Raw genomic sequence first — 15,462 nt, forward strand, 5'->3', positions numbered from 1 at the left:
GAGTTTTCGAACTCCCCGACGGGATCCATTGAAATTTCGCGTCCTTTCACAGGAAGCCATCGTCCATCTTCGCGCGGTGAATACGACGCACCCTAGATGTGTTAAATCTTAAGGTTTAACCCTTACCGCGCGTTTACACAATTTATACACGGGGCCATCTGTATACACAGTGCTTCCGATCTAAACGATCAAGCACCGTGAATCCTTCACGCACGGTAAGTTCGGTGAATAGAAACAATAATGGAACCTTTGATAAACGTGGATAGAGAAATGTTTCGTTAAACAATAACGACGGAAGTGAGAGAAATTTGCGTACGATGGAGTCGAAGCGAGATAGCGACATCGAACGGTTTAACGGCGAGCGTTCGCTCGAGGGAGACTTTCGTCCGCGGCCAGTTGTGATTTGTCCCAGACGGCCGGAATTTGCATAAAACCGCGAAATTGGCCGAATCGATTTATAGAGGGGCGCGGATGATTCATTCGAGGTTTAATGAGCGGCTGCGACCACCCGGTATACACTCGGTATAACGTCCGCCCGGGATATTGTGAGCGGGGCCTCTCATAGATCATGAGGAGGATTCCTCGCGATATGAAAATTATTCAGCGTGCGTGGTGAGATTTTCGCCATAAATTACGGGAATTAATTCGATTTAACCGCCGCCGCCACGTGGTGAGGGCGGTTAATGTGTTCTCCTTCCCCTTATCCTCTCTTTGCAGCGTGGCCAGAATTTTTCCCACGCGAGGAAACTTCGCTGCGATATTTTCGGACCGGAAAAACGGACTGTGCGCCTATTCGATGAATACAAACACGAAAGCATATGAATTCGTAACTATGTCGGAATGAATTTGTCAATGATGAATTCATGATGAATTCAATTTGTAAATGATGAATTCATTCCGTCTCGTAACAGTTGAGAATAATTGGGAAGTTTATACATTTTTAACCATTTCATTCTATACGTAATTTTAAGTATTTAATTATACGTAATTCATCCGTTCTACATAAATCTTGAATTCTTCGATTCTTCAATTCTTTAATTATGTAACTCGTCAGTTCACTTGAATTCTTTAATTCTTGTATATATTTTTAATTAAAATAATGAAATTCTCCAATCGAGACTTGATCCTTCCGCGAATGCAACGACCGAGAGACCTGCTCGAGCGCGGTTTTCGCCGCTCGATCGACACTTTGGTCAGTGGTCGTCCGCACTTGATCTTGAGAGAAGATTCGCGGAGAAGAGGAAGAAAAAGAGAACCAACTCACTGGTCGTAGGAGTCCGGCGTCGTGCACAGCTCGCTTAGCATGCAGTCCAAATCGGTTGCCAGAGAGTTAAGCAGCTGAAACAGAGAGAAGCACGAAACGGGTTAGGGTCAAGCCTAGATAGACTTTCGGCAATAGGTCAACATACTCTTAACTAGCTCTTCACGATCGATCAATATAACGTTGTTCTCATTTCGGGGCTCGCGTTGTCGCCACGTTTTAAAATCAACGCGTCGACCTCGCACGAATCGATAATAGGAGCGCTGGCACAGTGAAAAATTAAAATCCAAATCGTATTGTTAAATTCGAATTATTATTAATTTTAAATTATAATTGTTAAAGTATTACTAAACCGTCGCTTCGAAACGGTCAGTGTTTAATTACATTTATGGAAGAGTGTATCCAGCTTATGGGAATTACCCGGTGGGAAAGATAAATGTAAAATTACGAAAGTGTATCAATACCCAAACTTCAAAAATCAGATAGAAAAAACTTAATTTTTTATGCATCTGTTATAAATTTGTATTTTTTAATGATATTTATAATTGTCTTATCTGATATCTTTTTAAAGCATTTATTTGTTGCTTATTATTACGATTAAAAAAATCGTTCATAATTACCGTAGTTTATTTATATTGCACATTTTTGTTCCGCTGATATGTTAAAGAATTAAGCCGCGAAGAATCAAAATTAGTTGCAATTATTAAAAATTCGGATGGTTGTAATGAATATAGTATGTACAAAACCTGTATTTCAACAGGATTCATCTGTCCAGATTGAAATTTCTATTTATTATTTGACGGAGAGAGAGAGAGAGAGAGAGAGAGAGAGAGAGAACGGGACGGTGAGGCACGTCGAATGGGAGCATTCGCGCGGATTTTCGAGCTCGTACACGTGTATCGGCGCGCACGTGCCGCGACCGTCGCGGGAGCTTTATCGGATCGCTTCCCTCAAAAGCTCAATATTGACACTGCGAGAGTGCTCGCGGACGGGAAACCTTCTAATTTTCCGGCCTCGCGATTCGTCGACGCTACGCAAATACTGGAGCAGCCTGCTCGTCGAGGACGGCGCGACGACGAGGAGCATCCTCGGCGACGACTATAATACATCATCGTTCGCATCTCGTGATACACGTTGTACCTCGTTCGGCGTTAACGCGTAATTCTGAGACATTTGAATAATATCCCTCTCTCGTTGAATGTACTCTTAATCACCGCGAAAACGTATCGTGCATGTGTATTGTTACAGATATTGCACCTGCGTTGAGCAAATTATTGATCAGTGATAAATGGAACATTATTGCTGAGTCGATATGAAGACATCATCGTTTTATTTTATTTATTTCCTTTTTTACTAAATCTTGTGCTTTGCATGAGGATTTTCGTACAATAAGAACGAAGCGGCCATTTCCTGTAAAGCTAATCATTTAAATTGCAGCAATGTGTGGGTTTAAATTATAGCAGAGTTTAAAGTTTAATAAAAGGCGAAATATCGTTGTTAATATTGACACGAGAGATCATGAAATTATGTTCGATTTTCTGCCATTTTCCACTTGGATTGCTCACTTTCTGCGATAAAAGTGTACCCATCAGAAATAAAAGATTATAGATAAATAAGAAGAGAATTAACGGACCGATGAATAATTTGTTTCCATTGGGTAGAAAAGAATAACATTTGACCAGAAAATCTAACCGACTCATCCCTTATCATACGGAGAATGTTTAATATATAAACAAAACCACCGATTGCAGACTTTAAACGAGAAAATTGTCGGACAATTTTCCTCCAAACGGAGAAAGAGCATTATAACTGGAAAGTCCGCGATCTCGCTTCCGGTTTCTTACGACGAATCTCTTACGTTAATCTGCCACTACGCTGTCCTTGCGAAGGCCGAGAGGAAATCCGGTTCCGCATCGGCTCTCGTCCACCTTTTTTCACGCGGACCACCGTTCTCGCGTAAAAACAAGTATGCACCGGCGGTGCACGATAATGTGCGTGGGAGAACGCGATTCAAATACGAACGACGCCACCCTCCGTGGAAGTTGGGGGCGAGGGGGAGGGGGAGAGAAGTTATCCCACAGGAACAAACTCGGTCGGGCCATCGCGAAAATGTAATTGCGATCCGCCGCGCTGCCGATATCCCGCGCGATCGACCCTTCCTGCCTGTCCCTCTAACCGCTCGCTTTTCCCTGCCGCCCTTTCGATTCCGACGGACAATACGAACCGCAATCTGCCAATGCGTGTGTACCGATTCCCGCGTGACACGGGGCCGCTGTCATGTCGCGAGCGTTTACGCGCTCGTGCTCCTGAAATTTTCATAGCGGCCCGGAAACGCTCCGATCGCGCTGGCGAGTAATCCGATCGGCGATTAAATTATTCGAATTAAGATTGACAAGCTGGCAGAGGAAGAATCGCGCTCCGGACCTTCCGTTATTTCCGTATTAGCCGATCCCCCCCCCCCCCCCCCCCCCCCCCCCCCCCCCNCCCGAGCGTTGTACAGGGTGATTCCTGAGAGTGAACGCCGATTGATTTGGAATTTTGGGGAATTAAACAGCAAGATTTTTGTAGGCCACGTCTGCTCATCTGCGTATTTGATGAAAAGTGGTTCATCAAAATTATTACACTTAGAATTTTGTGTTGGAATGTTAGAAATCCGAGTAAAAGAGACGTGAAAATGAGGGAGAACTGGAGGGTGAGGGGAGAAATTACGTTGTTGATTAGAACGCGCGCGTCTGGAGATTCGAATTGCATTTCTGAGAAATTGTTACGTCTCGAACTGTTAAACTACAAATCAGCGAAAGCCGGGGCGAACACTTTCAAATCGGCAGAGCGGCGTAAAGAGGTCGAGCGCGAAAGGGTCGAAACGTGTTTGCGTTTGAGGACGGACAGTCCGTTTTCGCAGGGAATTTCGGCCGCGTATCATCGCGGTGTGCACACCCGGTGTGTATTCAATTAAACGAATCGCGATCGCTCGGCGCCGCTCGTACGGATTCCGGCAGCTCCGGTGGTAGTTATTGGGTTTTTCGCTTCCTCGGATCGGCCAAGGGCTTCCCTCCCTGTCTTTCTCGGTCTGCGTCTCGCAGCGAACCGATCGATTCCGCGAGACGGCCGGGATATTCGGCTGGCTGTTGCCGCTTTATGGGGTTTCACGCTCCACCGGAGCCCCGTGGCCTCACCGTTCGCCGAATATATGCACACGATTACGTTTCCACGTGGTTTCTCCGGCGAACATTCATTCCGAGTTTGCACGCTTCTCGCGCGGCGCGCGTCCTCTATCGTCCGCTTTCAGACGGCGTAGCGGATGATTCAAGTTTCGACTTCGCTTTTCCCACTCGTCTACGTCCGACGTTAATATTTGGGCGTGAGTGAGGAGCTATAAAGAATTAATCAATCAATAAACCGCAACGGCATGACGAGATGGAGAGCTTCGCGAAAGTACTTTCGAAGTAGACGATATTAGAAGTCGTCGTCGCGTTTTCCCCGAGACGACAAGTTTTGTCTTTGATTGATTCGGCTTTAATGAGCCAAGGGGAAACGAATCGAAACCGGTGCACGGTCGCTAAACTTCTTTCCTTTTTGCTCGCGCCGACCTTGATCCATTTTCTGTCGGTCCCCCTTAAAAATCAGCCGGTTCCCCGTCGACTTGAGACGAGAGCGAGTCTGAAGTTGTTCGCAAGCTTCCCCCCGTCGAAGTTCTCCCTCTCAAGATTGCAACAGGGACGCGGATTGCGCCGGCCATCTGTGTAACTCTCGAGTTTCCGACTGATCATTAAAGGACGACGAATGTAAAAGGCTGTTCAATATCGCGGTGGCGTGGCTGAAACGGCTCTCGAGCGTTCTGAAGTTTCAGAAGTGCGCTCGAAGGGTGGAAGGAACGAGAAAGAGCGAGAACGAACGATAGAGAGCGAACGAGAGAGAGAAAAAAAAGGAGCAAAGCGGCGCGACGGACGCGGCACGCTCGAATTAAAATGGTCCAGTGAAACTCATTCCCCGAATTAAACGGATTAGATCCAATCAACTCTCGCGACTGCGGCCGCCGTTGCGAGCTTGCTCCGCCGAAGAAGTGTAAGAAGAGCGCACAACGCTATTGCGTAATGGTGGATACTCGGTTCAACTCGCACGATTCCGTCCTTCGTCAAATTAAATCGGAATCTCCCTCTCTCTCTCTCTCTCTCTTTTTCTTCCTTTCTCGCTGCCGTTAAATCCTTTTATTTGTCATGTTGTGACGGTTCAAGTTAAACATTGGGGCGAAGATCCGTCGGATCGTCGATGATTTCATTGGAAGATGAGTAATTTGACAAACACGGAATCAGGCAAGTAACAGCAAGGTGGCAGAAAGCGATGATTAACTATCCAATATTTCGATTGAACAACATTAACGCATTGTTAATCGGCTGTTTTCAGTCAATTATTGTCTAACTTTGTTTTGGCCGTTTTCTTTTCTAAGATGTAAACATTTAAATAAAAATAAAAATAAGCAATGTGATTTTGATCGAATTCGTTAGGATTGCGAGAATTATATTTTGAGTAACTGACTAATATAATTCTATTTAATTTGATTCGATCGGATTGGTTACAGTAAATCAACTTACAGTATTAAAACATTTTATGGAGATTATAAGTTAATGAAAGTTTTATTCATCTTAAAGGCTAAATGCTCCTTTCGAGCTTGATATCACGATATTTTTATTTCTGTAATTTTTTCAAAATTACCGTTTTATCGGCTTTCCAAAAATATCGGGCAATCTATCGTAATTTGCCAGGTAAGTTTACCGTCATTTTCATCTCTAGCTGCGCAACAATAACCGTTTTATTAATCATATATAATAATTAATTTAACAAAGTTCGCATTCGTTTAAATACGAATTTATTCCCATTGGTCAACAATGTGTTAGCTACAGTCGTATGTAATTAAATATATCTAACGAGCTTCCGCTAATTCAACTAAATTGTCTCTCGATTTCCTGAGGGTGCAATTTTCTCGAACGGCACGTGCGCGAGCGCGCGATATGGTGCACGCAACCTGACGATAACCGAAATTGACGATAAACGAAATTGAAAGCCACGATCACTTCATTATGACGACGAAGGAGAAGCGGCCGGACGGGAACGCCGCCAAGTGGATTCTCTTTTTAATTGACTCCAGCCGATACCATTAAGTTTATCTTTCCGAATGGTCCTCTTAAGTTGGAAGGGTAGGAGGAGGAGGGGGAGAGCGGAAGACAAAGAAAGAGCAAGAGAACTCTCACGTGGGACGCGATCGATCTCCTTTTGTTCCCCCTCGTTTATTTTTTACGTTCAACAGTTATCAGAGCAGCTTCCGCGGAATCGATTATCTACATCCGTAATTCATATCGCTGACCCATCGACGCACACACACACTACTACAGGCTATGCCAACATGGTGAACTACCTTATCACAGCTTTATCAGCTGTCTCATGCGCGTCTATAAATACGCGCTCGCGTTCTCTCCTTCTTTCTTTCTCGCTTCCCTCTGTCTGCGATGTTTGCGGCGGCGGACGTGGCAGAACAACGGCGATTAGGCACACAACACGATGCAACACGGACGACCATTAAACGGGTTATTCTCCGGCCGGTGCCGCTCGTTATCGTAATGGACGATGCGCCGACCACATAATGCACTCGCGCGCGCACGCACCACACAACGGCAGGAGAGCCGATAGACAACGCACACCTACAAGCATGCGCGACCGCGCGCACGCACACACGCACCCACATATACGACACACGCGGATATATCCGTAGAAGCGAAGTGGACTAAATAAACGTCGAACGTAGCGCGTCGTCCAGCGAGCGACGACATGTGTGTCCGCCGCAAAAGTCGAATGTCCACTGCGTCGTCGTCGCAAGAATGCGTTTAATAGGATCGTGTCAAGCGGCCGGTCGACCGGCAGGAAGGCCAGCCTATACAATGTGTCTCGAAAATAATAGAATGCAATTATTCCCTTTTCTAATGATGTCGATCCCAGGTTTTACCCGGGTGTCAAAAGTACTCGCCGAGTACCCCGTCGGTCTTGTGGGTTTCAAGCAGATATCTCGGATACCGGCCGAGTAACCGGGCTGTTTCGAATACATTGTCCGGAAATGTACGTATCTCCGGTATTATCTGGATACCCGCGTCTTTCGGGTATTATCTGGGTGTATAGGTACCTATTTTTACCCGGGTGTCTCAAGTACTACCTATGTACCAGGCTATCCGGAGTCTTGAGGGTATTACCCGGTGACTCGAGTACTAGACGGATCTATCAGGATCTCCCAGACTTGACTCGAATATCCGAATATCGACATTTATTCAGGTATTTTAGATATTATCCGGGTACTCGGGGTTTCACAGGAACTACCCGCGTAACTCGAGTGCCGGGCAAATTCTTTTAGGTATAACGTATGTACATATAGACCGAATACATATAGATACTCGTGTCTCCCGCGCATTACTCGAGCAGTATCGATTTTAATCCGTTTATTTCAGGCAGAAGTATCGATTTTAACCCAGTTTATTTCAGGCACCACCCGAGTATCTGGGTATTTTGGGTACCACCCGCGTTACCGGAGTATCTGTTATCTGGTTGTTTCATGTGTTACATAACTATCGATTTTGTAACAGTAATAAATAACAAACGAATAAATCGCAACTACTCGGCTACCCGGACGATACTCGCGATTTTAAGTGTCCGGATAAACACTGCGAGTTCAGATACCCGCTTATAAAATCACCTGATTTATTCTTTAAATTCTTTGGCGTTATCTCGCTCGAGTAAACGTTCACGCTGGACGATAATGAAGAATTCTATCATTCGGAATTACAAGAATAAATCTGTCTCGCTACCATGTCGCTTGAATTGAAATCTTATTTCATACGAGCGAATTGATTTCCGCGGCAATGAGATAAATCAAATTCGCACTCTTCGATTTCGCGTGGAAATTTTTTATATGAGACGAAAATCAGTCGAAGTGTGAATGACTCTACGTTCCGAATTTCCGTGGAATCTACTCTAAGAAATTTAGAGAGAATATATTTGAGTAAAATAACACGGAGTTTTTCTCGTTTTATAGTACGCAGTGCGATTGAAATTCGCGCACCGCCGCCAGGCGAGAAACCGCGCGGAAAATCGGGAGATCGCGCGATCGAGGGATCGCAGAGGAACGCACAGCACGTGCGAGATGCATTCTTTCTCTGTGTTTGATACGATCGATGGCGCTCTTGTTATTGTCCGAACGAGGTATAACGAACTGTCGACTTCACCTGCATCGTTATAACTATCGGAACCCGTTATAAATCGAGCCACAGCTGCAGTTACGTGTTCTCCGATCGCCAATTACAAGAATGGCAGACATCAGGCGCAATGATAAGGCAACTCTGGGAACACACGTGCGTGCGTGCGTGCGTGTGTATGTGTGTGTGTGTGTGTGTCACGTATCTCTACAGTTCTGCAAGCAGAGATGAAGACAGATACCGAAAAGAATGCAGTACCGACACAAATAGACCGGCGACATCTGGTAGAGACACGGATTTAATGAGAGAGGTTTCATATAATTTGCACTTCGATAAGTCGTTTTGCATTTTCCTTCATTAACATCATAAGAGCTCTGCACGATATCAAATGATCCGATTGATAAAGGAAAATCAATAAAAGCTCGTGTCACAGTTTTCAATGCGCAAATGACAAATAAAAAGTGAAATCTAGAGAACAATTATTCGCAAAAATAGAAACATTTCTATCTTATAATTTAGATTTCCGCAAATTTATATATATATATACATATATAATTCAATTAAGACGGGACTTTATTTTTGTCGATGATTATGAGCCAGGACGATGTATTGCTGCCCTGACTGCTAAACATTTTGAATGTTATTAAGTTATAAGAATATATTTCGTTTATATTGCTTTCTTATTCTTATAATAATAACGAATAAGTTTTGACCGCGAGAAAGGAAAATATTTGTGCCACGAAACGGTAAACACTTCGACTAGTCTGTTTACTAGATATTTCGATGAGAATTAATTGAATAATTAGGAAAGTTAGCTATGTGTTATATTGAAAATTGCAATTCCAGCTTTTCTTGATTCTCCTTTGAGTTAAATCATTCAATTGTAATTTTAAGATACGTCGCGCATCTAAGAGAAACGCACTTTCATCGACTTCAAATTTCACTCGCCGATTGTTTATACCGTCCAGGGCTATTAGAATATCGCGACCCGCAGACGAGGAGTCCTCCGAGAAATCTCATCCCGTCTGGAGGAAAAGGAACTCGGAGATAATCCCACCGCGTCGTCTTGCGTCTGTTTGCGTTCAATCTCGCGCGTCGTGACAGGGGCGATCACCCGGTGACATTTTTCACGATTCGACGACAGATTTCGCTGCCTCGCGCGTCGCAGGCCGACGTAGAAAGAAAACTCGAATATTTGTGTCGAAAATACGCATAAAAGTTAAAAAAATATATTACAGAATCTCATATGAAACGTCAGTCCTTCGGTTAATTGCTAACGAATCACGCTCCTCGTCAGAGAATTATTAAATATTAGATTAGAAACATAATATTATTTATATTACCTTTCATGTACAACTTTATATTTTTATTCCATAATTATACTTTTTGTACTCTTGCATCACACATCTTCCCGTGCACTTTTCATAATAATATTATTTATATCGCCTTAATATCATGAATATATTAAAGCCGTTCCAAAAGATCTTTCTTCATTCAGAATGAACTTTGCTCCCGGATTTCAACGTGAAACTCGGTCAAGGAGGATATTACCGTACTGAGACACTAACTTACATGTAACTCACTAGAAACTATATCACGTGTGTAGCACTACGTTACGCTAGACGACGACGTCGCCGTAGGACGCGCGCGTGCCGCGGGTGACTGAACTGAACTTTAATGCCCGCGAATGTGCAGGCACCAACTGCCACCGGGTCGGGGAATCGATCCCGGACTACCGGTAATACGGCGGCCGACTTGCATTGCTATAGCAACATCCGATCAAAACAGAAAACGCGTGCTCGGAGCGTGGTGTGTTCCTTCCTCCGAATTCTCGCTCGGCTTGCCAAAATCGATCCTTCCCTCGACCTTCGCCGATAACCCCTTCGCCGTCTTCGTGCCTTCTTTTCGCGCGACGGCCACGGAATTATCCCCGTCCCTGGAGGCGCGAGGATGTTCACGGGGATGTTCCGAGGAGCGACGTCTTGGTAGGCGCGCATCCCGTGCGGAAACAATTCGCGGCGACCCGTTTCTTTCGCAACACCCTGACGTTTGCGGGATCGCGCGAATGCGTGAGCGGAATCCCCGGGTCCTGAGGGAGCGACGCGCGAAGGAGCGATAAATCTCGCCTTCAATCAGCTTAAAACGATGTTAAATTATTTGGAAGGGGCTGGCGCGGCGCTAAAAGTCGAAACCTCGGGAATGTACGACTCTCGGCCTGGCGGATTATTTCGATCTCTGGCCGTCGCGCGAAAGCGCGCGCCTTTAAGTCGACGACTTAAAGCGGACCGCTCGTCCCCTGCGTGCCAACCCCTTCCCCCACCCCCTCCCCCCGGAAACGGTCAACCGGGGGGCGACTGTCGCGAAATTGCGTCGTCGCGACAGAAAGAGAGAGGGAAAGAAAGAGAGAATGGGCGAAGGAGAGAGAGAGAGAGAGAGAGAGAGAGCCTTGTGAAAATTGCCACTTTGCGCAGAGTGTCGTTTTTCTCTTTTTGCCCGACACCTTCTAAGCTGTCGAGAGAGTTTACGTTAAAAGCGACGTACTGAGCGATTCAGCGAAAGGTAAAGATTACATGATATTGAATAATAAATAATTTCTTCAAATTTAATAGATTTAATAAATATTATTCTAGAAATAGTAATTTATTCGAATTTAAATGTTTACTCAAATAATAAAGTAACAATAACGTATCTGTGATAAAAGGAAGGCAGGAAGTACATTATAAAATTAATAATAGCACACTAGGCGATCCAACGAAAGCTAATCTTAAATAATAAGCAGTTTACTAAGTAGACAAGCGAATAATAAGTAATTTACTAGGTAAAAATTTACAAACATTCATTTAAGAATAAGATTATCTGTGATGTATATAATAATATAACCTTACATAATTATATATAATAATAAGATGCCTGTATAACAAAGAAAGAGAAATAAATAATATTTTATATTATTACGGTGTATTGTTTTACAATTTGGTTTATCAGAAATATTTTCTCTGTTGGGTGGTTTGCTCTCTCTCTCTCTCTCTCTCTCTCCAATAGCGGAGAACTATCCCCTTAACGATGATGAAACGCGCGTCGCATAATCGCGTAGGCAGCAAGATCGCTTTATCCACGTTCCGAATAAACCCTGGATGTTTCACAAATGTACAATGCCGCCACGCGCGCGAAACTTTGATTACGACCCGCTTATCAATCGTCATTGTTAATCGCGCGAAACTCGGAAAAGAGGGAGAACGCGCTGGGAAGTATCCGTCATCCCTTTATGGAGGGTTCGAAGTTAACTTTGACGAGAATCACGGGGTGAGAGAGTTACGCGGCTGGAACTATATACTTCTAGCGTGGGCGAGTCGCGTGACTTCCGCTCGTTAATTTACAGCTTCGTTTGATTAATCAATCTTTATCATTATCTATGAGAAATTCCATCGGTTTAGACGCTGACTTATCTCGCCGGCGTTCTCATGAACATCGTTAACGTGCGAGTTTCCCCATGTGCTTATTATTTCCATATTTAATACTACATTAATGTACATTATTATTCTGTACGTACATCAAACACAGTTATTAAATTATTAAATTAACACATGAAATATAGGCGAAATTTCCGAAAACACTCGTGTTGTGATTCGACTAAAATTTTCAACAGACTCCTATCAAGGGAAAAAAGAACATCACTGAAAGTATTTTTTTTCTGCGATAGGAGAATCTATTTTTTAATACTTTTCCATATCTTGCGTGTAGTTTTACATTATATTAATATCGTTGTCATTTAACGCAGCATTTTTGTATCATTTGATACGATTTTTATTTTATTATACGATATATGCTGTATAGATACGCGTAATCCTTCGCATACATTAGCGGCTGCTCCGTCCCGACAGCTTAAAAACGCTTTAACTCGAAGCGCGGATAAGAACAGATGGTAGTTCCCTTTCTCTCCCGGTTCCCTTTCTCCTCTTCTCTCTCCCTCCCGTGAGCTACGCAGTTGCGAGTAGTTAATGTCCCGCTGAATATTCACGAGTAGTTTCGTGTAGTGACCCTACACCGTCCCTCGTCTACTTAACGCATGCGGGCGTCTGTGCGCGAAGCCCGCCGCCTCGGACCGTCTCTAATTTGAGACAAGATTCTGCATCTATAATTTGCGTATGTGTTCGCTCGCTCGCTCGTCCGCTTGCGAGTGTCGCGAACTCCCTCCCCGCTCATCTCTTTTCGATGTAAATTTACAAAACGGCTCGATGTCACTCAGCGAAACAAGACGCGAACATTTTTCTTCGGGGCGGAAGTTTACAAAAAATCTACGAGATATCTGGGTTAATTCAAACACGCAGTGACAATGAAAGAGACATCCTTCGGCGGGGATATTTTCAGCGCACTTGTTTCTTTTAGTATTCGTCAATTGCGTCTTCTTTTTTAATTTATTTACAGTAGCAATTCGCAGTTATTTACCAGTGATAATTCACAGTAGTAATATATTTATTTAATACTGCAAATAAATTAGTAACGATTTATTTGCTACTGTAAATAAATTAAGAGTGATTCATTCACTGCTATAAATTTCTACAGCAAATAATTGCTTAGATCACTGTTGCAAATAAATTTGCCGTTCCTCGCGGTAGAAAATTTTACTGCGAAGTTAAAAACCGGTTCGCTGAAATTTTTGCGTTTCTTTAACACGGGGGGAATGCGCTAAAAAGTATACAAATATAATATTAAATGAACACAATCAACCACTTGATATACTATTTGATATATTATTTTTTCATATATTCACCTTGTTAAAGTAAGACGAAATTTCGTTTTTGGAACAAACTTTTTTACCGTGCTGGATAAATTGCGCGACGAAGTGATAAGGTGAAGCGTAGTATTACAGTGGTAAATAAATTACGCACAGTTGCGTACTGTTGCGTTATTGAAAAGGTAGATGTCTCGTCGAGAGACGAAGGCTCGGATTACCGGCGTTATTTACGAGGGAAATTCGTCGGCAAGGAAGATCGATCCTCGCGAGGCCGATCCCTCCGGTATACGGTGCGTTTGGGCGATCCATCACATTTTGAGAACCATCTCCACGGCCGTTCTCTCCGCCCTCTCTCGCTTCCTCCCTCGTTCCTGCTTTCGCGGCCTCCGCGACGAGCCGGAAATGAAAAGGAAACATCGCGAACATTAATTCCACAAAGGCGCGATATATCTCGTCCTGGTGTGTATGACGAAATTTGCATTAAATGGGATTTCACCGACTTCGTATTTCGTCCCCTCTTTTGCTCTTCCATCGCCCGGTCCCCTCCTCTTCGCTCCTCTTCTCCACGAACCTCGATGATACTTCACTTTCCGCCCCCGGGCTACTCCACCAGCACGCACCCGCGTTCTTTACTCTTCATACAACCCCCCGTCATCGTTTGTAATATTCCCTCTCTATATTGACTGTCCGATGTTTAAGCGATTCTGAACGTTGCGAGAAACGCGAAGAATGATAGATTTTGTCTGCTATATGAACCGTCGCGCCTCTCAAAGAGAGGTTATTAAACGTCGAACGACCGACGGAGCAGACATATGAATAAAAGTAAATATTCATCGTTTCGAAATAAAGCGAAAAAACCTTCGAAAGAAAACCTGCCGAAATTTAAAAAGTGGAACTGTAATTGTGTTTCCAAATAATTATAATTTTTAAATATTTAAAATATTGATTATTAATAAATAAATTATTAATAAAGTTAATGTACAAAATATAAATGGAGGCCATAATATCGCTTTCTTCTCTGTTATATTATTATCATTATCATTGCTAATATATTTTCATGCTATATTATTACAAATCACCATCGTTATTGTTATTATTATTAATATTCTTGAGAGATTATATTTTTTTTAATACATTGCGTCGATATTTCGGTATTATAACTTTTGAAAATAATATAAGAATAATATTGCACGTTTCCAATATTTCTGAGAAAATGTTTTGGGAAATTGTATGAGCTTGGCATAGCAGATGGCCTGCTATACTATAGAGGGCCCGGGTTCGCCTCCCGGTAGAACCAAAATATTTTCATGATCTCTCGTGTCTCCTCTCTGATGGACTGGCAAACCATCAAGAATATCTTTGCCACGAAAATTTCACTCCAACAATCTGCCGTTCGGAAACGGCGTTTAAACTTGTAGATCCCGTATACTTGTGTATAATCTGCATGCGCATCACAAGTATATGAGAAAGATGTCGGTCCAAGCCCTACAAAGGGTTATGACGCCGAGAAGAAAGGAAGAAAAAATTTTGGGAAATTATTTCTATGTTCGGATTTCCGAGAATTTGGGAACTTTTCAGTAAATTGGTCCACACTTGTTAAAATTTGGAACTTTAATTTTTCAACATGATACATGTTCATCCGAATAAAGACGCCAAATAAGACGATACACAACATTTTCACGTTCTTAAAGGTGGATACAAAATGCCTTGCGCGAATAAAAATCATGCACATTCAAGATTGATATACCATTCAAAATAACCGGGGAATTATTATATCAAATGTCATCGTTCCCCTTCCTCTTATTGGGAAGCTATATTTTCTTTCCATATTAATTTATAGCAAGAGGAGCTCAGAATGTCCCGCTTCGACGTTGTCGAGAATTTCAAACAGTTCGTGCAGTCGTTCGCAAATATATTCCCACGTTTTTCGTGGAGTTTCACTTCAACGATCCCGGTTCGGTTCCTCAAATCGACGACCTCGATTCCTCGCTTTTCTCCCTCTCGCAAAAAATCGCGGTGTCACGCAATTTTTCTTTCTTTTCTTTTCACCCGCGGACGATCTGAATTCTCAATTCGTGCGGAGACGAAGGGAGAATAGAGAAAAAAATATATAAAAATAACGCACGCATGCTCGCACGCACGCGGGCACGCACGGGTAATCAAAGCGAAGACGCCTATAATAACGTGCCGAGATGAAAAAATGGGACGGGGTGGGGGGGGGGGGGGGGGGG

The 15,462-nt window shown here is 43.3% G+C and overlaps 1 protein-coding gene across 3 annotated transcripts in view; it reads right to left on the reverse strand.

Moving 5' to 3' along the window:
- LOC106748325 (protein sprint) overlaps positions 1–15,462 on the reverse strand; it is a 165,551-nt gene that overhangs the window by 144,553 nt on the left and 5,536 nt on the right. For 2 of the 3 annotated variants that reach the window (XM_014626729.1, XM_014626730.1), the window contains exon 3: positions 1,265–1,338. In XM_014626729.1, the coding sequence (XP_014482215.1) occupies positions 1,265–1,338 (74 nt within the window). Of the gene's footprint in view, positions 1–1,264; positions 1,339–6,674; positions 7,090–15,462 lie in introns of those variants that run through there. The other variant, XM_014626731.1, reaches the window with a different exon arrangement.

The sequence above is a fragment of the Dinoponera quadriceps genome, unplaced genomic scaffold, assembly GCF_001313825.1.
Source record: "Dinoponera quadriceps isolate SergipeBrazil2010 unplaced genomic scaffold, ASM131382v1 scaffold2723, whole genome shotgun sequence".
Taxonomy (NCBI): domain Eukaryota; kingdom Metazoa; phylum Arthropoda; class Insecta; order Hymenoptera; family Formicidae; genus Dinoponera; species Dinoponera quadriceps.